Source organism: Sebastes umbrosus, chromosome 12 (genome assembly GCF_015220745.1).
Source record: "Sebastes umbrosus isolate fSebUmb1 chromosome 12, fSebUmb1.pri, whole genome shotgun sequence".
NCBI classification, from domain to species: Eukaryota; Metazoa; Chordata; class Actinopteri; order Perciformes; family Sebastidae; genus Sebastes; species Sebastes umbrosus.
Genome location: NC_051280.1, coordinates 15311723 through 15333825, shown reverse-complemented (window position 1 = coordinate 15333825; position 22103 = coordinate 15311723). Strand labels below are relative to the sequence as shown.

Below are 22103 nucleotides of genomic sequence, written 5' to 3'. Positions count from 1 at the left end.
AACCACTTCTCGTTGTTAAGTATCTCCTCATAATAGGACACAAGCTGAGGCTTAAAGGTGACAGTTGATTGTGGAAAAAACAAAACACCCACCAGATGCAACTTAAGAGTTCACGGTCAGTTGATGCTTTAATTAGCATTATGTGTAAACGGAGGGTTAAAGCGTTGAGGTTTGCTGTGACTTGACCTCATTTTTAAAGGTCCAATCAATGTTTTTTTTTTGCATTGACAACTGTTTCTGTTTAGTTTTCTCACCGTTAAAGTCAGATGGCGTGCACTGCAGAGTGCATAATAATTAAACCTTTTCAGGAGGGTTCGTTCACTCTTATTTGTCCCACTCCCTGGTACATATCTTAATAATAACAACACTGTGATAGATCATGCTGTTATATGACACCTGTTTATCTTTGTTGCTGCAATTTTGGTGTGTGATGTACGTGCACTCACACACAGGTCTTGAGTTGTTTCCCGACTTGATGCCCTGCCTACAACTTATCAGATCGTTGCAGGCCAAGAGGAGGTCTCGAGGACTATCTCGGTTTTGGCCCGCTGCCCTGCGGCTATGCTGATGATTTTGTAATGTGGGACCTAAACGCACAGAGCACAAATGAAGCATTTAGATTTCATGTTTGGACAAATACATGTTCAAACTTAATCGCTCTCTAGAGACTCCTTTGATATGATCTACTCTTATCGTATTAAAATTCCCCCCTCTGGCCTCTTGCAGGGATTGTTAACGCACACAGACGCCGAACCGTGAGCGCTCATGCTGCAATTTTCACAATTCAATGCAATCAACTTTACACACAAAATTTGCATGAGGCCAAGTTATCTCAGTTCAATTTACGGCTTCAGGGCATTGTCTCGATTTGCTCCTCTTAATTAGTTCTGTCGAATTTATTGCCCGGGCCAAAAGCAGCACAGTCAGCGTCGTGGTAACATTCCAAACATTTGCACACTCACCCAGTGGGATTCGCTGCGTTTCATATCCAACTCAGCCTGAGTCAGAAACAGCTTTACAGCTATGCAGTGCGAATTGTTCTGACGCTAAAAGTGAATTACTCTCATAACGCATAATGAGCCCCACAGAGAGCAAGAGAGTACACTCTCGTACACGCACACCGCAACAGACGCACACACTCAACATCTGTGTTGTTGTTGCTCTGCTCTCCAGTGGACAGGCCTGGCGTGCTGGTGCTGGAGGTGCTGAAGGTTCAGGAGGAGTGCAGCATGCAACTTGCGCACTGTGAGCACCACCGGCCTCCCGGAGAGGGCCACCAGCACAGCGACCCTCCCTCTGAGGAAAGAGCTCATATGCTGGTGTTGTTCAACAGAGAGACTGCCACCCAGCTGATTCCTGCACACGGAGATATCGTCCACATATACCCGCCATGGTGAGAGGATGCAGCACATGTCACACCTTTAAAGGGCAACCCTCCACTGTAAAATGTGTTACTTCGCCTGGATGTTTGAGCTTCACAGTGCAGAATGATGTGTGCGCAGAGTTTGACACAAGCAGAAAGTTTTTCTGCGCTCCCCTTGAATCTGGGTTTGTAACACGTGAACATACGAGTAGGATTTTATGACATCATAACTAGCTTGGAGCCAATGCTGCGTCCAGTATGCAACGTTCACAAGTGTAATGAGGAAATTTGAAACCTCCAGTAGACACACACTGAGACTAGACTTTTTAGCAAGGCAGGAGACGTGCTTTTGTTCAGTCTTTAAACTTTTAAAATGACATTATATGCAAATAATGTTCATTAAATACACATTAGGACTGTCAAAAGGTACAGTATATTCAAAAGGTACCTTAAGGGAGATTTGTCAAGCACTTAATACTCTTATCAACATGGGAATGGGCAAATATGTTTGCTTTATGCAAATGTATGTATATATTTATTATTGGAAATCAATTAACGACACAAAACAATGACAAATATTGTCCAGAAACCCTCACAGGTACTGCATTTAGCATACAAAATATGCTCAAATCATAACATGGCAAACTGAAGCCCAACAGGCAACAACAGCTGTCAGTGTGTCAGTGTGCTGACTTGACTATGACTTGCCTCAAACTGCATGTGATTATCATAAAGTGGGCATGTCTGTAAAGGGGAGACTCCTGGGTACTCATAGAACCCATTTTCATTCACATATCTTGAGGTCAGAGGTCAAGGGACCCCTTTGAAAATGGCCATGCCAGTTTTTCTCCGCCAAAATTTAGCGTAAGTTTGGAGCGTTATTTAACCTCCTTCTCGGCAAGCTAGTATGACATGGTTGGTACCAACTGATTAGTTTCATATGATAATAGTATCTTCACTCTAGCTTTAAAACTGAGCCTACTTCAACCTTCAAAAGATCAAATAGCGTTAATGCGTTAAAGAAATTAACGATTTATTAACGTTAATGCGTTCTTTTACAAAATCTTAACCCTTTTTGTGGAAAAAACATATCAGATGCAAATTGTCATTCAAAGCAGAGTATTTTCACATTTCTTGAGATGTGTCTGGAGGGGGTATTTAAATGAAAATCTCATTTCGCTGCAGTTTGCATGCAGCTTGTTTTGGATATTTGGTGCTGCAGGGTCTGAAAGTGACAGCCGTTAACCACTAACTGCAGAAAACTTTGACTGAGAGTTAAAGTAATAAGGATCATTTGTCACCTCAGGGGGTTCTTCTACAATTTAAGAGGAATTGCAAGCTGTTATAAGAATAAGGACTGCAATTATTGATTGTTATCATTATTAATGAATCTGCTGATTGATTGATTAATTGGTCTATAGAAAAGGAGTAAAAAATGCACATCACAATTTCCTAAAGCCCAAGATAATAAGGCTTCACATCACAAATTTCATCACGATACAATATGATATTGATTCTTTGGACAACGATACGATATTTGCTGGTATTGCAAAGTTTTCCATGATATGATTCAATTCAGGGTCCTACGATTGATATGGGACAATATCATTTGCCCATTTAACACAATCAGTTAGATTTATATCAACTCCCAAAAGGCAACTAAAATATGATTTGACAATTATATTACTGCGCTCTGTAGGAAGGAGGCACGCTTGGACGGAAACTGGTGACACAGACGTGCCATGGGAATTTCAAAATAAAAACGTTTCTTAAAGATGACGATATGCATCGATGTTTTCACTTTGCATCGATGATATTGGATCGTTGATCAGTGAATCAATATATCGATCCAGATCGATGCATCGTTACAACCCTGGAAGATTCATCATCAGAAACCCAAAGATATTCAGTTTACAGTGATTTGAATTTCACAATTAAGATGCTGGAACCAATGACTGAAAGAAATGATTAGTGATTAATCAATTATCAAATTAGCTGATGATTCATCTTCGATTGACATAATCGATTAATTGAATAATCACTAATCATTTGAATATTATCCAGATCAGTCAGTTTTTTTCTTGCACTTCCCTGTTTTCGATTTTTAACGTCATCATCTCTTAGCAGGTGATCAAAAACTGCACGGAAAACACACAGTTACACAATACAAGACTGAATCACTGTGTGCAGGACAAAGAGGAACAGGATGTCATGAATTAATGCTGAGGAGGCATACTGATTGACAGAACACAACTTGAATATGTACCTTAAATATTGGGGGGGGAAAAGTTTAATAATAATTCTTTTGAAATCATAATTCTTTTGGGTTTTATGTATGAAAACGTACTGTCCTCAGCTCACAATAGTAAGCAGCAAAGGCCCAGATGTGAGGGGCGGAGAGGCTAGGAGGGGGGGCGTGTGTGCGTGTGCGTGTGTGTGTGTATGTGTGTTTTGGGGATTGTTTTGGAGTTGGAGCGAGGCAGCAGTTGACTCCAGCTGTTGGGAGTTTAGGTTTGAGTGTACTCTGGAATATCCAGGCTGGCGGAAGCGCGGGGGCCTCCTCGGCGCTCTGACGTCACGAACAGCTCCAGGGAATGCTTCACATTCCTCTTCCTGGCAGTAGTTAGGTCATTTCCAGCAAGCCGGGGAAAAAACACAGTGGGATTATTTTCTGGAGCATTTGGGAGCAGCGAGTGGAGGGAGCCAAAGGAGTGAGATTGAAAACACATGGCGGTTTGAAAGTATCTCTGGCTTTAGCACCTCTCCTTCCCCTGTTGTATTCTATTCCTGAAATCACAAGATAGAGTAGAGCCCCCACCAAATGCTCCCCTTTACTCTTTCAAAGAATTGTTTCTCCTCTAAACAAGCATCCTTAAATCCTCTTTTGTTGTGTAAGTTACTTTGAGCAGTTACAGCATTTTAAATCAATCAATATTCTAACTCAATAAAAAGTCAATCAAAACAAGACAGTGGAGCTGAAGACGAGCTTAATATCCGCTGAGTCATTTGTCTAACTTGTACAGCGACAGGACAGGCTGAAGTGGAAAAACACGGAAAGCAGAGCATCCGTGTGTCTGGTAAAATTCCTCTTATCAGCTTCCTGTGTGACACTCACTAAGGGGTTAAACTCCTCCACAATTCCTGCAGTGAGTAGGTTCGCTCCTCCCACCTCCCACGCCTTGTTGTGAGTGGGCCGAGGCCTGAGCGGAAATACCTGCAGGGATTATTCACTTACGATCTGTGACGTTAGCAGCCGGGGCCGCTCCTTAACTCGGCTACCTGTCAGATGATGACAGCAGCTGCCCACTCACCTGTTCACAATGGGGTCACACTTCCTGTGCGGTTGTTGTACCTGTTCTCGTGAACAGTACGTTCTGCTCTACTAACATTACTGTATGGCTCTCAATGATTAACTGATATTCGCCCAGATGTTTGGCTGATAAGAGTCGTACTAAAAGTATAAGTGCTCAGGCAGAGTCACAAAGTACATGTGTACAAGGAATTTGTTTTGCAAAATGAAGAAAAAAGTGGCAATAAAAATAGAAAAATAAGATTAATAAAGCTTTAACCCGAGATCAAAATTGTAGTTAAAACAGTACTTTAATATTAAATATACTTTATCTGTAATGTAATGTTATTTGTATAAACAAAATAATGATGATTTGATTTGATTTAGTACCATTTTCAAGTAATTATTTTGTCAAAAATGTTGAAAATAAGTATGCATGCTTAGTCTGACTCTGAATTGTTGTTTTTTTCATATGATTTATAGAAAGACTAGAAGACTTTAGAAGTGTAACCAGCAAACCTTAGATACGTTCACTTGATAAAGACTAAAATGATTGACAGACAGAGTACCAGCAGATTAATTTTCAGTTGAGTGACTAATGGATGAGTCATCCAAGTGTCTGCACCAGCATAGTAAAGCATACAGTATGTACTGGATGTGGCGCATGCATACCAATGCATGCACTACTGTAGTGCTCGTTTGGGGTGTGGCCTTTCGCAGCGCGTGCTCGTTTCGGAACGGGCCGATGGCATGGCTCCCGGTATTGCTGCTTGCAGCGTTGTTTAGAACCGCTCATCGCTCGATGATTCCAGGGAAGTGAAGAAGAGTTTGGTTGTAACGTTAGTATATCCGGCATCCAGCAGCAGAAGTGAGCTGCAGTCAATGAGCTGTAGCCTATAAAGGCCCGCTGTGGACGACATCTTGTACTCAGTCCGCAGAGCCCTGAAGCCCCGCACCCGCTGCTGCACAGAGCCCCTTTCGCTTGTTTATTCAACGCTTATTAATATTGAACGTATTGCATGTCCAGATTCAAAACTGCACGTCCTTGGGCCCCCCCAGCAATACACCCCCCAAGTGTGAAGTAGATCGGATGAACGGTTCTCCAGATATGCGAAGGACACACACACACATACAGACAGACAGAGATTCCTTGCTTTATAGGTAGTTATACTAGTCTTGCTTGACTGCCAGTTTAGGGGATGAAAACAGTGCCATGAAAATGTACTTACCTTTAAATGCAGTCAAGGACATAAGCCTGCAAAAAACACTACCTTTTTAAAGATTACATTATCATTTTAAATGTTTTAGTTGTTGATTTAACTCTACTACGAGGCTGTACAGATGCTTGTGTAATTGTGTCCACCCTCTTTCTACACTGTATGCTGTATATAATATAATATAATATATAATATATAATAATTCCTGTAGCTCATTATTATGAATAATGCTCTGCTTTGATTTCTAAAAGGACACAGTATTTACTTTAACCCATTTATATCAATGAGGATAAACTAAATATTAGAAACACCTCTCTGTCTAATGCATTACAATTCAACAGAATGACAAACTACAGCAGCTAAAATAACCATAAACTCCTAAATAAAGACCGAAAACAGAACTTTCTGACCTTCTCAAAGATTATTAGACTGCATTTAGTTTCAAACATCAAAAAGGTCAACTGAGTGTATATGATAATTACATCCAGACACATAGTTTTTTCCGCTTTATCTGTGTGTTCAATTTCTCTGGTTCAACTAGACGAGCTGCGACATGTTCGGCTGGTTCCAGTCACACAGTGATCTTGGCTTTGAGTCAACGATAAGCCATCATCATCACACTATTATCTGTGTCACATGTGGAAGAAATTAAGTCGTAAATCAAACTTACCACAAACAACAAGCCGTATAATTATCTGCCATTCAGGTCGTTTTATTCTCAGGCTTGGTGCCACTCAGGTGTGTGTGTGTGTCATTTACCCTGATGAGTGAAAACACTTGACCGGAAATGTTTTAATTAAATTTTATTCATCCTCTCCTTCTTTGGCGCACACGGATGAGTGAAATCAAAGCTGGTAAACGGTTGAAAATGGGTCAAATTAAAACACGAGAGCACTTCAGGTCACACATACGCAGCATTTGATTTGGTGTTTTTCATCAGCGAACTCTCGGCCCTGTTTGATTTTGACGGGTGTTGAGTTTTTCCACGCATGATGTCACATTTGGAAAGTGTGTTTTAATCAAGCTGTGCAGCGATGCGAGGTGTAGCCTTTCAAGGACCTCACTTACATGGAAAATGCATCTTTTACCTCAGTAAAGGAGGACAAATGCATCCGTTGTGTATGTTCACTTTTCTCAGAGGAGGTTTTTTGAACTTGTACTCTGTGCTCGGTGGTACCTAGTGAAGAGACCTGTGGAGGAGGAGGTGGTTGGTACCTTATCTGTGTTTGACATTCAAACAGTCTCGAGCTCTCAGCCCCCCTACGTTTGTGCAATGATCTACTCCGTATGTACTGTAAAAATCTGAGTCTTTCCATCTGTTATCAACAGAATCACAACGCAAACTGTTTATCATTACCCAACGCCTTCAATAAGTTTAATTTCATGGTGAATTCAATGTCCCAAACTCCATAGGAAAGTGCAGAGTCATGCAACAACAACAACAAGGAAACAACTAAATCTAAAACTAATGAACTTTCTGTCATTGCAGGCAAAGTCTTTCTATTGAGGGCTTCAGCTGTGATGTTATCCTGAACACACACTTCAGCCAGAAAGTCTACTCTGCTACCAAACCAGCCGGCATGTCCGTTCCTAGAAACCTGCTCTCAGCAGAAAAGTGCAACCCGTATTCTTTGTGTAAGATATTTGGATTACTGGAGGAAAGCAGGACGACAGCGGAGACCGATGCCAAACAAGTACGTATGCTCCGATATCATTAGAATCACATGCCTTTTTTTCAGGAGATTCTGTAGCTTCCCAGTGGTGTTCCTTATCTATTCAAATCCCAACGTTCAAATTTTGATCAAAGTATGTATGTTTTAGCGTCAAAATGCTATTTTCCTAAGGCCTTCTAAAAACATTTTCCCACGTGACCTGACGTAGGTTTCTGCATGATGATATATACAGTATATATATATCCTTATACATTCAGTGTGTATTACTTACAGTAACTTAGATGGCCGTTGGCATGCTCCCAGTTTGGAGAAGCAGACGGGAGTACCGGCACAGAAGCTAGGCTATGTACCGTTATGGATGCCACGGTAATTCGGACCCAAAAGTCATACAATAACACAAACAAACTAACTTATGGATGCACCGGTAGACCAGTCATAAATATAATATGAATGTATTCTTCATAATTGCATATTAAATCAAAGGTGCAACTGTGCGAGCAACATGTTTTGCCACAGGGTTCATTGCTTTGATTTCATAATATTCTTTGGAAGTCTGAAATGACGCTTATTAAAATACTTGCAGATCAACTTTCTGCCAATCAACTAATTGATTACTTGACTGACATTTACATTAATTAGTATCATTAGTCTCATTTTCCTCTCTGTCTTCCCTTCAGGTTGCTGCCTCCGATGCCCTGTGCAGTTTTGGAGGTCCAGGAGTTTTAACAAGACGCTGCCTTTCTCTCCTGGAAGCTATCGAGGGGCTGGGCCAGGCTGGCTCTGTGGGGCAGGACGTGGAAGTGGTGGTCCAGAGAGTTTACTCCATCCCTGTGCCAGACTGCTCCCCTGTGTCCATACTCAAGTCCAGACTTCCCACCAGACCTCCCTCAGCTCCTCCTCCTGCAGAAAAAGGCAAAACCAGGTATTGTTGGACCGGCCGATAATTGGCGGCCCAGTGAGGCCTTTGGTTTGTCACTTGATGCCAAAAGAGATTTTATCTTCTGTGTACGCTTCTCTCCCACAATATAAATTACTCTTTTTGTAAATGCATGCTGGTTTCCTTGGTCTCGGGCCCTTGCATGCTTCTCCTTGGTGGCACAGTGTGTTTAAGTGGTCGAGCTATTGTTCACAGCGCAGCGGGCCCCACAAAGTGCTCACACTGTCTCCAGCCATATGGCATTGCTTGACAAAGGACACAAACATTTCTAATTGAATCCAGCCGCTCTGCGAGCGATTCTGGCCAACTCTCGGGAAAGACAGCATGATGTTTTCAGAATCTCGTGCACCAGCAAGCCAGAGTTGAATTGGTGCCCACTCGTACTCTGCTGGGAGGAACAGGTTTTCAACAGCTTTTATTACCTTAATGTTCTTAAAGAAAACCACAAGTGTATTTCATATGGGTGTAAATATGTCATGCCTCTCAGTCCCAACATTAGGATAAATGTACAGTTGTGTGGAATGGGGTGAGATTTGTTTTAGCTTTGAGTACATTATCTGAAGGTGGAGCCCATACATAAAACACCCCACAAAATATGAATTATAGAGCTTTAAATGATTAGTAGATCTTCAGAAAATTAACTGTGACCTAATTTCATAATCAAATACACATTATAGTAATTTTCTAAGAAAAAATGTGAAACAAATGCTGGTTCCAGCCTCTCAAATGTGAGGATTTTAGGCTTTTCTTTGTCATACATGACAGTAAACTGAATATCTTTGAGGTATTGACTGTTGGTCAGACACAACAAGACATCTGAAGATACCACCTTGGGCATTGGGAAAAAATAGTGATCATTTTTCACAATTTTTTCTGACATTTTTGACAAAACGATTAAGCGGTTAATCAAGAAAAAGACACAAAGCCACATTAGTATTCAATTTGAGTCATGTTTTGGTCACCTGGTGAATGTAAGTCAAAACTCACTCTCTTTAAGCTCTGTTTTGGTCTCCACCAACTCCTGAAGGCTCTGTAGCTTGAAAATGCTGAACTATGTTCACCAGCTAGTCGCTAACTTTGTCCGTTTGCCGTTTGTTGCTGTAGCGTAGAGTGGGTTTATCAAATCTTTTCGCTGAAAACAGCTGCTTGTTGTGACTGGAAATGATGCTGATGAGAGCGGTTGAGATGTTTGGGGCTGTAAAACCAAAACAACAATTAGCTGAAAGGCACTAAAACACTGCCGAGTCCTGAGTGTTGATCCTCTGTGGGTTTGTCACTACAGGTAACCAATTTCACATCACATGCAGTCCCATTGTTGATTCAAAAATATTGATTACTGCAGCTTTAAAAATGCCCAGTTTTATTTTAATAACAAGTGCGAATTCGCAATTCCTGCGACCACACATGCGCATGCATCCACACATGAATACATTCACACACACACACACACACACACAACCTCACAAACACTTGACCTCCATGGCAAAATGAAAAAGGAACTCTTTGTTGAGTTCAATGATGCCTCCCACAAGAGTCTACGAGAAATGGCTCATGAGTTTGGTCATTGTACGTGAATCTGTTTAGAAGTATTGAATGTACTTCCGGGTCAGTTTGGCACTATGGAAACAACCACAAAAGTGGAGCGCACACACACACACACACACACACACACACACACACACACATACACATGTGGGAGAGGTTCATAGAATGATAATTTAAGATTGGTCTCAATTATAAAGACATTAAATCATGCTGCAACAGATGAATGTTTAAATCATTTATTTCAATTAAACACTGTGGTTAAAGCAGCAAAGTCAGTAAACCGGTCTGCATTGATCTATGAATGAATGTGGATGATTATTACAGTAGTGCTTTATTGGCTACTGTATGAAAAGCTCCTTCAGTTCATGTAATCCCTGCAGCATCTGAAGGCAGCAGGACTGATATGTTGATAAATCTACAGCCTAATGGCAGCACCATTACGCACAGGCATTCACTGTGTTTACCTTCATTAGATCGCCTGAAAAGGACACCAGGTTGCTACAGTGTAACCATACAGACCTCTACACACATCAGACTGGGCGGTTATAATCTGCTATTTTGTATGGAGACGTCTGGTTACCAGGGCGCATCATGGCCTCATTTCCAACTTTCTTTTTTAGCACAAGTAGCATCTCATGTTTTAGCCTTGAAACACATTATAGAATCACGTCGGTCCGATATAAACAGTTTCACCAAATCATCGTCAATATAGGCCCTGTAACTGATGGAAAATCATCTTTCATCTGTCTTTGTGTGCAGATTTGTGGTGATGTGTGTCCATGTCGTTACGCTTTGAACCATCGAGACAGGAGGTAAAACCGTTTGCTGAGCTGTCTTTATCTTGTTCTTCTTTAACTGTTATTGGCACCGCCGTTTCAGAGCTATGACACCAGTGATGTGACTGGCTGAGAGAGTATTTAGAGATAGTACCACACCTGCTACTCTATATTCACCATCACCCAGACGTTTTGCACGTTATGCTGCTGCATATACATGAACCAAAATAGAAGGCGCGCATGGAGAGACGCCCACACAGTCCAACTGAGTGTGCAAAATATTTGCAATGCATTTTTTTTTTTTTTAACTGATGTCTATCTCGCAAAACTATAACGAAATCTCGGGAACAGGTATCGGCGAGAACGCCAGTCTAGGCACTGATCCGTAACCAGAAATCGATTCTTGTTCACCGCTACAAAACAGTAGCCCTCACTGTGCTGTCAATGGATGTATAAAGAGAACTGGATACAGCTTTGGAGGCGGGCTCTTGTTCATTCCTACGAGAGTCGCTCAGTGGCGCATGAAGCCAAAATGGCTCGACAACCGAGTGATAAAGTACCCGGATCATCCGGCGATCTTCCGCATCCATTGGGCCCATACAGCAGGCGCAGTAGCGTTTCCTTTAACTCCGCCTCCGAACCCTCGCTCCAGCCTTGGTCTGGGTCTCATTCACATGAACGGAGGAAGGGAAATAACTCTGGATTCGGATATTAGTGCATTTTACAACTTTTAGGACCTCATAATTTAAATAAGGGCTTTTCTAGTGTTGGTACTGGGAAGTTGATTCACCTAAAAAAAAAATATCTGCTGAGTTACAAACGTCTCTCCCAATGTAAGTCTATGGGAAAAAGTATTTTTGGGCCCAATGGCATCATGTGACGGACACAGAAGTTGTAATTCCACCGTTTGGCCACTATGAAAATTTGCTTCATAGCCCGGCGCTCTTCCTGGGGGCTCGGTGCTGTCGCCCTGGATGTGTCATGGCTGCCACTGGCAACTACTCTTTTAGAGCAGCAAAGAAGAACTGATTGCAGGTAGTTTGTCACGTGACGATAGCAAACAATAACAGTGTGGTGCTAGTGGAGAGTGTTACGGTAGTCGGAGTGAATGTAAGCCATTTGGCAGTATTTCACAGTGGAAATTCCATCAAGCTGTTAACTAATAATAATAATAACTATATATATTTTTTTTTATCACGCTGGTATCGGATCGGTACTCGGTGACGGCCGATACCGCAAGTTCAGGTATCCTACCTACCAGGTAGGTAAAAAATGGTATCTTAACATTTCTATAATTGTTTTTACACCTTACATTTTCACCCCCTCCATGTCCCTTCCCGGGCTTCATAGCTCTGCCAACTACTCTCACTTCCACTCCACTGCCACACCCCCTTTTGGCAATTGACGTAACCATAAACACACCTTCACACCCACACACTAGACGTCCATGCCAGATTTCAGCCTACTAAGGCGGAAGTGATTGCCAAAGGGTGGGGAAACTTTTGTGGACGGACCGACAGAGTGACCGACAGAGTGAGCTAAAGAGCTGCTGGTCGTAGCTGAAATATAACTATAAAACAGATCTATATTTCTAATAAAACAATAGTTGTTGACTCTTGTTAAAAGGCTCGCAGTGCGAGCTCATCAAAGCTCTCCGTGTTATTAAAATGACTTGGAGGTTTACTCGAGTGCTCTTATTATGGTTAATGAATCAGTGACTGTTCTACTTGAAGCAAATCCAGCGAGCATGACCTTTAGTTGCCTGGCCCTCCCCAGGTTTGTTGTTTTAGCTCTTTGCTGAGTAATAAAAGAAAAGCTTTGGTTCCTCTGAGTGGAGCGGCCCGAGGGGCACTCTGTTGCGCAGGGAGAGCCCCGGTCAGCTGACAGGCTAACTGACTTAATGAGGGTCGGTTGTAATATGACACCTGTTCCTGCCATGCTGCTTCTGCGGCTGGTAAACAAACGCCGCCCTCTGACCGGAAACACTCCCGCTCTTCCCTCCCGCTTCTCTCCAACTCAACCAGATTCAACAGGCTCTGTTGGGAGTGAAAGGATGGAGGATAGGAGGCGATCACGAGGGCCTGAGTTCAAAAATATGTGGTTGACCCTACCTACTTATTGTGACGGATTTAAACTGGAAAGTTGTATTTTTAATTTTAAATCCTTCATGTGTTTTTCTAAAATACAATGAGGTTTACGGGTGTACAAACACGTTTATGCCACTTTATTAGAGGTTTTGTTTTGAATAACAACTCCTGGGGACATTGTGTTGCTTATAGTACTTTTCCAAGATGCACGTCTGCTCTGCAGAGGGCAGGGTAGTTTACTTCTTAGCCCACTTGCCCCATTCTGTATAAAGACAAGGACAGTTTGTACCTCTCATGTTGTGTCCCCAGCCTCTATGACTCACTCCCCTGGTCAGCATGCTTATTTGATCCTTTTGTTGTTTAGCCTCCATGTTAACACACACACATGGGAGGGAGGCCAGTATGATATTTACGCCTGAAGAAGATGTTAAGTTCCCGTAAATTCAGAATAGAATAAACAAGAAGATTAACTGTTTGCAGGAAGTGAGGAGAGGCTAGTTGTTTTTTTTTTTTCTCTCTGTGGAGAAGGAACACAATGTGCTGCGGGGATCCTGTTACAACCGTGTTTATCACTCTGCCTACACCCATTGGTGGACAACACATAGGAAGGAATCCCGCCTGTCCGCCCCCCACCAATGAGGCCCCTCTGCTGTATTCTTAATGTGTGGGTCACTTTCTTACTTGTGCGTTGCCAAGTAATGTGCAAGTGCATGCGCACACAGTGTGACTGTGTGTGTGTGTGTGTGTGTGTGTGTGTGTTTGCACAGGCTCAGTGGATCGTAGTTCCTGGAAGAAAACCTGAGTTGCTCAGAATTCTGTGATCGCTCACAATAACAAATTCCTAAAGACAGCCCACGACTGAAACCGGCCAATGGCAGAGGGTTTTTATGGGAGCGAGGGGTCGCTGTTTGAGGAAGTCAGGCTGTAAACGGCTAAAAGGAGGGACTGAAAGGGGGAGGTGGTTGTTTATGTTCAAGCTGGTACCACTAAGACTCTCATCACTCTTTACTCTTCTATCTGTCAAGTGTCATATCAGATTCCATGGGAAGTTTTTACAAGTTCAGACAAGCTCCACTAAAAGTGAAAGTATATATATATTCCCATCAAATGTGACTCTAGCTGCTGTTTTCATATTGTAGGCATGGTCATATTGATTTATTTATTGATTTAGCCTGGTACAATTTTATAAAATGTTGTAAACTCCTTCACACATAAGGATTATCTACAGAACACACAGTAACAGCATTTTATTTATTTTTTATTTATATTAGGGCTGTCAAAGTTAACGTGATAATAACGTGTTAACGCAAATTCGTTTTAACGCCACTACTTTCTTTAACGCATTAACGCAACTTGCGATTTTTCAGTTGTAGCGGGCTCAGTTTTAACGCTATGCCATCTGTCATACTAGCTTGTCGGGAGGGAGGTTTAATAACGCTCCAAACCTAAGCTAAATTTTGGTGAGGAAAAACTGGAAAACCCTTGACCTCTGACCTCAAGATATGTGAATGTAAATGGGTTCTATGGGTACCCACGAGTCTCTCCTTTACAGACATGCCCACTTTATGATAATCACATGCAGTTTGGGGCAAGTCATAGTCAAGTCAGCACACTGACACACTGACAGCTGTTGTTGCCTGTTGGGCTGCAGTTTGACATGTTATGATTTGAGCATGTTTTTTATGCTAAATGCAGTACCTGTGAGGGTTTCTGGACAATATTTGTCATTGTTTTGTGTTGTTAATTGATATCCAGTAATAAATATATACATACATTTGCATAAAGAAAGCATATTTGCGATTAATCATGGACATTGATGCGTTTAATAGTGATTACATATTTCAATCGATTGACAGCCCTAAAACAAATAAAATAAATAATAAATAAAGATAAAATTGATCAAGTAAAAATGCTGAACCTTTTCTGGTCACTCGGAAGTGAAGATTTGCTGCTTTTCTCTGTTTCACATCACGCTACATATTTTCTGTTTGGGGCTGTTGGTTGGTGAAGAGGGTTTGAAAACATTTATGCAAATAAGCATAACAAACAAACATCTCTCTGATGTTTTACAGATTAAACAATAAATCAAAAGATATATCAATCAATCCTCGACAGGGTTCATCGTAGGACAGTAGTAAATGTTATTTTGGTGTTTTGAAAGCATGGAAGGAGTGAGTGTTCAGGAATTGCTTTTTTCCCCTGAGGCTTTTTCTTGTCAGTCTTGACTAAGTGTCAAAAACATGTCAATAAGCGATTAAAGTGATAAATACCATCCATGTGAAACCATGGGCTGGGGTCTGTACTTTACTTTATGCACTCATTATTACAGCAGCTCCATAAGCATAAAACCTACAGAAAACATTATTTGTCTCATTATTTTTATGCTCAGCTGTCCTTGTTGTTTTTAATGAGATGTACTTTAGGTCTGATTTTGGATTGTGACTATAGCAAACAACTGAAAATAATCCTGGTGAAAACATTGGCCTGCACCACCAGAAGTCATGTCAGGAATGTTATTGAGATATCTATTTCCAGGTCTCTGAAAACAAATACAGACAGACCTCATGTTTACCAACACAAGACGTTTATAGGCCTAATCAGGTGGTTGAAAACTGTCTCTAAACTTTCCCAATGTCCTGGACGTGCGCATGCATGCACATGTATGATGGGCACGCTGACAGTCCTCCCTCTTCCCTGTTTTTTTGTTTTCCTCGTCCTCCTCCTCCTCCTCCTCCTCCTCCAACACTTCTTCCCTGGCCGTTGCTTGTCTAACCAGGGGATATGAACTCTACTGTTTACTCTCAGGGTTGGTACAGGGCTGTGTCTGGGCTTGACTGGCTGAGATACTGGAGCATATAGTAGTTCCAGTTGCTCGCTCACTGGGAGCAGCAGAGTGCAGGAACACACTGCAGCTCACTGCCTCACAACTCTGTGGGCCAAAGGTCTTTTCTGTCAGCAGCAGCCTATCAAACCGGCCACCAGCAGCAGTAACACTTCCAAACGTCAGTACTGAGCCTACACTGTGTATTGTTAGTGTGTCACTGGGAGCAGTGGTGTTTCATTCCTATAAATGATTAATTGTTTACATGGCTCATCAACGAAGAAAGTATCGGATTATCTGATTTAAAAAAAATATATATATATATTATTGTGTTAACTTGGTAACTATGATATTTTCAATTATTCTGAGAACTTTTAGGACTCCTCATTCATGTCGGCTTAAAAGCTAAAAGGGACAACTTTTTGAACTTCAGTAATTGACGAAGACCTTGAAGGTCAAAACGTTGCTTCATTAAATTACTCAGATGTTCAGATTTTCTCTCTTTCCTGTTTGCATAATTAAAGTAATCCCACTTTTGGATTTATGATAACATAAGATTCAGATGAAAATCCTTTCAATTTTATCTGCTCTTTTTTTGGAAAATCAAGATATGTGAATTTAAACGTACCATGTGGAGTTTTTCACCGCAAGTAGCGCTAAGGAGCAATGTTTTTACAAATGCATAATGACGGCGTTTTTTATCACGAGGGATCGCCTCGCTTCCCAGCATTGGACGCTTGATTGGCTGCCACTAGACACATGGCGCTCGCCACCTGACTGGACAAACGTTTTCCCTCGTGGGCTGCTGCTCCCAGCTTCCAAACTGGAACCGACATGGCGGCTCGTTTGGAAACTTTCTTCTCTTATATCAAAAAACTAATTCACCGAAATGTGTTTCTGAAAACATGTTATGTGAGAAATAAGCCATGCAGTTGCTGATCTGTCTTTATTTTGGATCAAAAAGGCTTAGTTTAAAAGTTTCTCGGGAGTTTCCAGATGCGGCGAGTCGTGCTGGACGCCCCCGATTTGCATAAAGTAGCCTAGACCTGAACTTTATGCAAATGAGGAGCGGTCAACGTGACGCCCCGTCTCTCGAATCACGCCGCCACGCTACCAGAATGCATTGCGCGGCTACTTACATAGACAATTAATGGGAAGCATGGAAAGGACGGAGGCTGTGGACATGTACCATCAGTCTGTCTACGCCACAGGACACTTTTTACATGATTTAGAAGTATTAAGATTAAAATCAGTGTTTCAAACCAGTCTGATTTTGTCTTTTTTGTTTTTTTCCCAGGCTCTGTGTGCTTGTCCAGGACAGCTACGGGATGTTCAGCGTGGTCCAGCTCCAGCTTCTGCCCTGCAAGGACGACCTCCACCAGTACTGCACCATGTGGCAGGGGAGGACCTGCGTGCTGAGAGGCGTTAAAGTGGTGCAGCGGGTCACTCGAGAAAGGTGAGACCCACACACTGAACCAGGGGAGCTTTTCAACTGAATTTCAGCCCAGTCATGGTTCAAACTGTGACCAATACCAATCTGTGATAAGGATTTCTGCCACATGTGAGGTTATTAGACATCTGCACTCATCACACATTGGCTTTAGTGTCTAATGATTGAATCTCCAGTGTTTTAAACAGCAAATTCCTCATTTTTACGCTTGAATGCCCTTCTGAAACATTAACACCCACATTTGCAATACAATGAGGATTTAATGTTCGCAGCTCATCTGAACCTGATTACGCCGGTCCTGCCGGCACTGCGACTGTGTTTACATGTAAAGTGATACCGAGGTGCACAGCACGCTCTGTGTCCCTTGTGAGTTTCCATAGTAAGGGTCCCAGATTAGAAGCAGTTAGAAGAAGTGACATGAGAACATTTAGAGACCGGCTGGGGGTATGTTTACATCTTTGGTATTTTCAATGCCGCCACAGCCTATAATGTCTCTGGAGGTTTTCTGTGGTCAGACTGTGATGGATGGGCTATCTCCACTGCTCACACATGGGGCCACCTTACAAGTGGGAAAGCACGTGGGCCTGGCTGGGATAAATCAGGCATTCATTTTTTTCCCCAGTTTCTTAGAACCAGTAAATATAGGCCTTCTAAGCATTTCACAATCTATACCTTATAGGAATAGTTTGACATTTTGGGGATATATGTTTATTTGCTTTTTTTGCCTTGCGGTAGATGAGAAGATTGATAGCACTCAAGGTAAACATGAAGCTACAGCCAGGAAACCGTCAGCTTAGCTTAGCATGAAGACTGGAAGCAGAGGAAACGGCTGTCCTTGCTCTGTCTTAAGGTAAAGGCAAGGCCTATGGAAAGGAGGCTGGGTCACGGGCGGTCACGGGTCTTGGGGTACGGGGTATAACACATGCGCAGTGTAACTGAAGCTGCGGTCGTGCGTTGCGATTGGCTCAATTTTGGCGAGGGCAGACCAGATTTTACTGCGCATGTGTTATACCCCGAAAGATATGACGCTTTGATGACGCGTGACACAGCCTCCTTTCCAAAGGCCTTGGGTAAAGCCAGGAAATAGTCCAGGATATAAAACCCCCATGACACCACAACTCTGCGTTTGACTCTTTGTTTTTTGTCTGACGGCCGATTTTGTTTCCTTTTGACCAGGGTTCAAATGAAAATAAGCAGTGAAAAATGTTTTTGTGAACTGAAGCTCAATAATAACTATATTCTTTAAGAAATTAGTGTTGTCACGATACTGGCATTTCTCACTTTAATACAATACCTTGAAAAATATCTATACCATTTTCGATACCGTAGGTAAAATTTGACACAACATTGAGGGCATAACCTTTTTTATTTTTATTAAAAGATATATAGCGGTGTGTGTGTGTGTGTGTCAACTCGCTAACGGAGACAATAGAGAGCAGAAAGCGCAGCTGGTACCCGATACTTCGATGTTTTTGACAACACTATTAAGAAAAACTAAACTGAAACTATATTTCCTGTTTAAAAATAAAAATAAAATATAAATGCATGTAAATTCATTTCAGTTTTAGTTTTTTAGCTTTAATAATATGTCACCAACGAAAAAAACAAAGGCATGAATTTCCCTCAACTCTTGTGACATTGGACCACAGAAATTGAACGGATTTGACCTTCCAGGAGATGACGATATGCTGACATTGCTTTAGCAAAGGAGCTTGAAGATTAAACATTAAGGCCCAGACACACCAAACGGACACCAAAGAACTAGCGGCGACTAAGGCCGCCTGTTAAGTTGCCTTTGTCTCTGCCAAAATGTTGCACTCGAACACACCACAAAGACTACAGCCAACAACCAGTTAGTGCGTACGTTCTGCGCCTGCGTGAGAAGAAATAACTCTCCACACCAGCAGGCGGCGGTAGTCTGTGTTTGTCATTCAAAAAGGGAAACCGGAACACCGAGGACTGCGGATATAGAAGCCCTTGTTATGATAGGGACATGAAATAAAGCAGCGTTTGACGAACATTTTCACAACACTCTCACTCACCTTTTAGCTTCCTTCCAGATGGTCATGTCGTGAAAATATCCGTGCATTGAAATAATCAGATGAGATGAGGATGAAAAATGATAAGAGGCCTCCTACGTGTTTTTCCTCTTGACTTTACTTGTTGGTTTGCTTTCCTCACTTCCGTTCCTCTTCTCGTGCACTGATTCAATTAAGCTGAACCACCAATCAGAGTAATTTCTCTCACCGACGGGCGGCACCGCCAAGTCAACATGCCGAATTGGCTGCGACACAGGCAGACTAGAGCCGGTGATGCGGGACACACCGAAAAAAACAGGCTGACGGACGCTCACCGACGGCCCGAGCGTCGGCTTGGTGTATCAGGGCCTTTAAACATTATGGCCACACAGTTCTCCAACCATGTATTTTGTATGTGTATGTAGCTACATACTTCTGAGACATCATAAAACAAAAACAGACTAAAAGTACTGTAAAACTAAACATATAGAAACTAAAACTAAACCTTTCTGAAAAACTGAAACTAAACTAAAACTAGCAAACACATTCTGAAAACTAACTAAAACTAAAATGAAATTGAAAAGTCATAACTAAAAATAGAATAAAAACTAATTGATAATTCAAAACTATTACAACCTTGCTTTCGGACAGAGCCAGACGAGCTGTTTTTATCTTAAGATCAGCTCAAGTTTCGTATTTACCCCACAGGCATCAGAGTGGTATCTATTTTCTCATCTAACTCTTGGCAAAAAAAAAAAAAAGTGAATAACCGTAATTCCCAAGATGTCGAACTTTAACAATATTAGACTTTGAGGGGTGTGTGGTTTCTAAACAAACAAATGGCACCTGTGTGAGCAGTGTGTCCTGTCAATATTGTCCTTATGGTAAGGAGCTATTTTCACAGGAAAGCTGCTTATTCTTGGAGGCATGTCACCGATTGAAAAGAAAATGAAAAGTCGTGCTTGAAACAACTTATCAACATCTCGTCTCTTAACAAAAGAGGAAGACGTATATAAGCTGAGTATCAAAATCAAAGTGCGTTGAATGAGTCCTGTTAGCTTGTTGTTACTTATCCCTGAGCCAGGCCTCACTGGACTTGAATGGGCTGCAGAACCAGTTCCACACAAAGAAACTCTGTGATTACAGGCTGACTAACAGGTTGTTAACCGCTGGCTGATATGACAGCAGACACACACATGGATGAATAAGTAACATTGACCGGCAGCCGTGAACTCAACAGGTACTTCTTAGTAAAGAGACAATGAATCAAGAGATCGGTGCGTCTTGTTGGCTACTTGTTTCATCCTTCCAGTTATCAGTCTGACGGAAATGAAACGTCACAAAAGCACATCAAGTGTGATCTAATTTCAATCTGTCATTACTCAGATTAAGATTGTGGTGAAAGAAGACGAACGTCACTAATCGGGCGTATTCAATGTGGCCGTTAAAATCACTTGTTTTTTCTAAACCTTGTTGCTTTTGCACCACAATGATATCGTGATTTACATAGGGTGTGAACTGTTTTCCCACCCTTCAGTCTCTTCAGTAACCTGCTTGTATAAACAGTGTTTGTGTGTATGTGCTCTGCCAGCCCAAGCATGCTCTCTGACAATTTTGTTAAAAAACAAGCTCTGTCTTAACACATTCGTGTTTCAGTGGAAGTGAAACTGGCTGAGAAAGCTTTCTATCTTCCCGCTAAAGTCACCAGTTTCTCACCCTCCCCCCCATTCTTGCTCTTTTTTTCTCGTTGTTTGTGTCTCACTCTCAGGAGCACCAGGCTTTTCAGCTTGATAGACAGTCTGTGGCCCCCAGTGATGCCTCTTAAAGATCATGGAAACACTCCCAGTATGTCCAGGGTAAGTTCTTACCATAGCAGGAGTCATGCATCTAGTTTGTGAGTATATAAAACAATATACGTAGAGAAATATAAGTAATAATAAGAATAAGAATATAAGAAATATGTATAAATATTTGCATTAAGACTGCAGCGTGCAAATAAGTACGGTAGTATTAATTGTGTTAAATATAAATGCAAGAATAGTATAAATTAGGGATGCACCCATCTGACTCTTTCAGTCCTGATTCCGATGGCGTTACCTGGTCTTTGGGTATCGGCCGATACCGAGTACCGATCTGATACCGGTGTTTAATTAATAACCTGTATGCCTCACTGTGTTGGAAGTGACTGGCATCATTCTTTTATGTTTAAGGCAACAGCTGGCTTGACTTAAACATTGCTTTCCTTACTTTGTAAAACAAAATGTAACAAATAAATACATGGATATAAATTTACCGAATTGTTATTAATCATTAAAATAATAAATCGTACACCAACAACTTGGCTAAATAAATCAATTAAATCAAAAGCAAAATACAATTCAAGTGTAAACCTTTTTAATGCAGCAACAAATTGCTCAAAACTTAAACAGGAATTAAAATTCCAGTCTATAATGTATATAGTGTGTAAAGATAATATATAAATAGAATTTAATTTAATAGATTGGCCCCATTGTCACCGATACCCGATCCAGCTATTTGAATCAGTATCGGCCCGATATCCAATCCGATATTCAGTTGCAAATCATCACAATTTAGAAGCTGGAACTAGAGATTTTTTTGCATTTTTGCCCAAAGAAATTTTACTTAAAGGGCCAGTGTGTAAGATTTCGGGGATCTATTAAACCATACAGGTATGGTTTGGCAACATTACATCATATGACCATAAACTCCTGATGAGGACAGTGAAAACAGCATTAAAATTATTGGATCACCATTACCACAATTACAGGACATTTACACCGCTCACTGCAGGAAGAAAGCACTTTGTATCAAGCAGGACACAAGTCATCCAGCATACAGTATTTTCTCTAATCTCCCTTCAGGGAAGCGCCTACAGAGCATTAGAGCTCGGATCTCTCGTCTCAGAG

At 41.6% G+C, this 22103-nt stretch overlaps 1 protein-coding gene and 1 long non-coding RNA gene across 4 annotated transcripts in view; both read left to right on the top strand.

Moving 5' to 3' along the window:
• The window catches only part of spidr (scaffold protein involved in DNA repair), a 42623-nt gene that overhangs the window by 11412 nt on the left and 9108 nt on the right, over window positions 1–22103 (top strand). For 2 of the 3 annotated variants that reach the window (XM_037787097.1, XM_037787094.1), the window contains exons 8-12: window positions 1171–1393; window positions 7359–7563; window positions 8220–8464; window positions 17006–17164; window positions 20945–21032. In XM_037787097.1, coding sequence (XP_037643025.1) covers window positions 1171–1393; window positions 7359–7563; window positions 8220–8464; window positions 17006–17164; window positions 20945–21032 — 920 coding nt within the window. The remainder of the gene's footprint in view (window positions 1–1170; window positions 1394–7358; window positions 7564–8219; window positions 8465–17005; window positions 17165–20944; window positions 21033–22103) is intronic. The other variant, XM_037787093.1, reaches the window with a different exon arrangement.
• LOC119498323 lies at window positions 18052–20373 on the top strand. The gene is made up of 3 exons (XR_005209104.1): window positions 18052–18228; window positions 19012–19014; window positions 20362–20373. It is a non-coding gene; the product is annotated as an uncharacterized LOC119498323 (long non-coding RNA).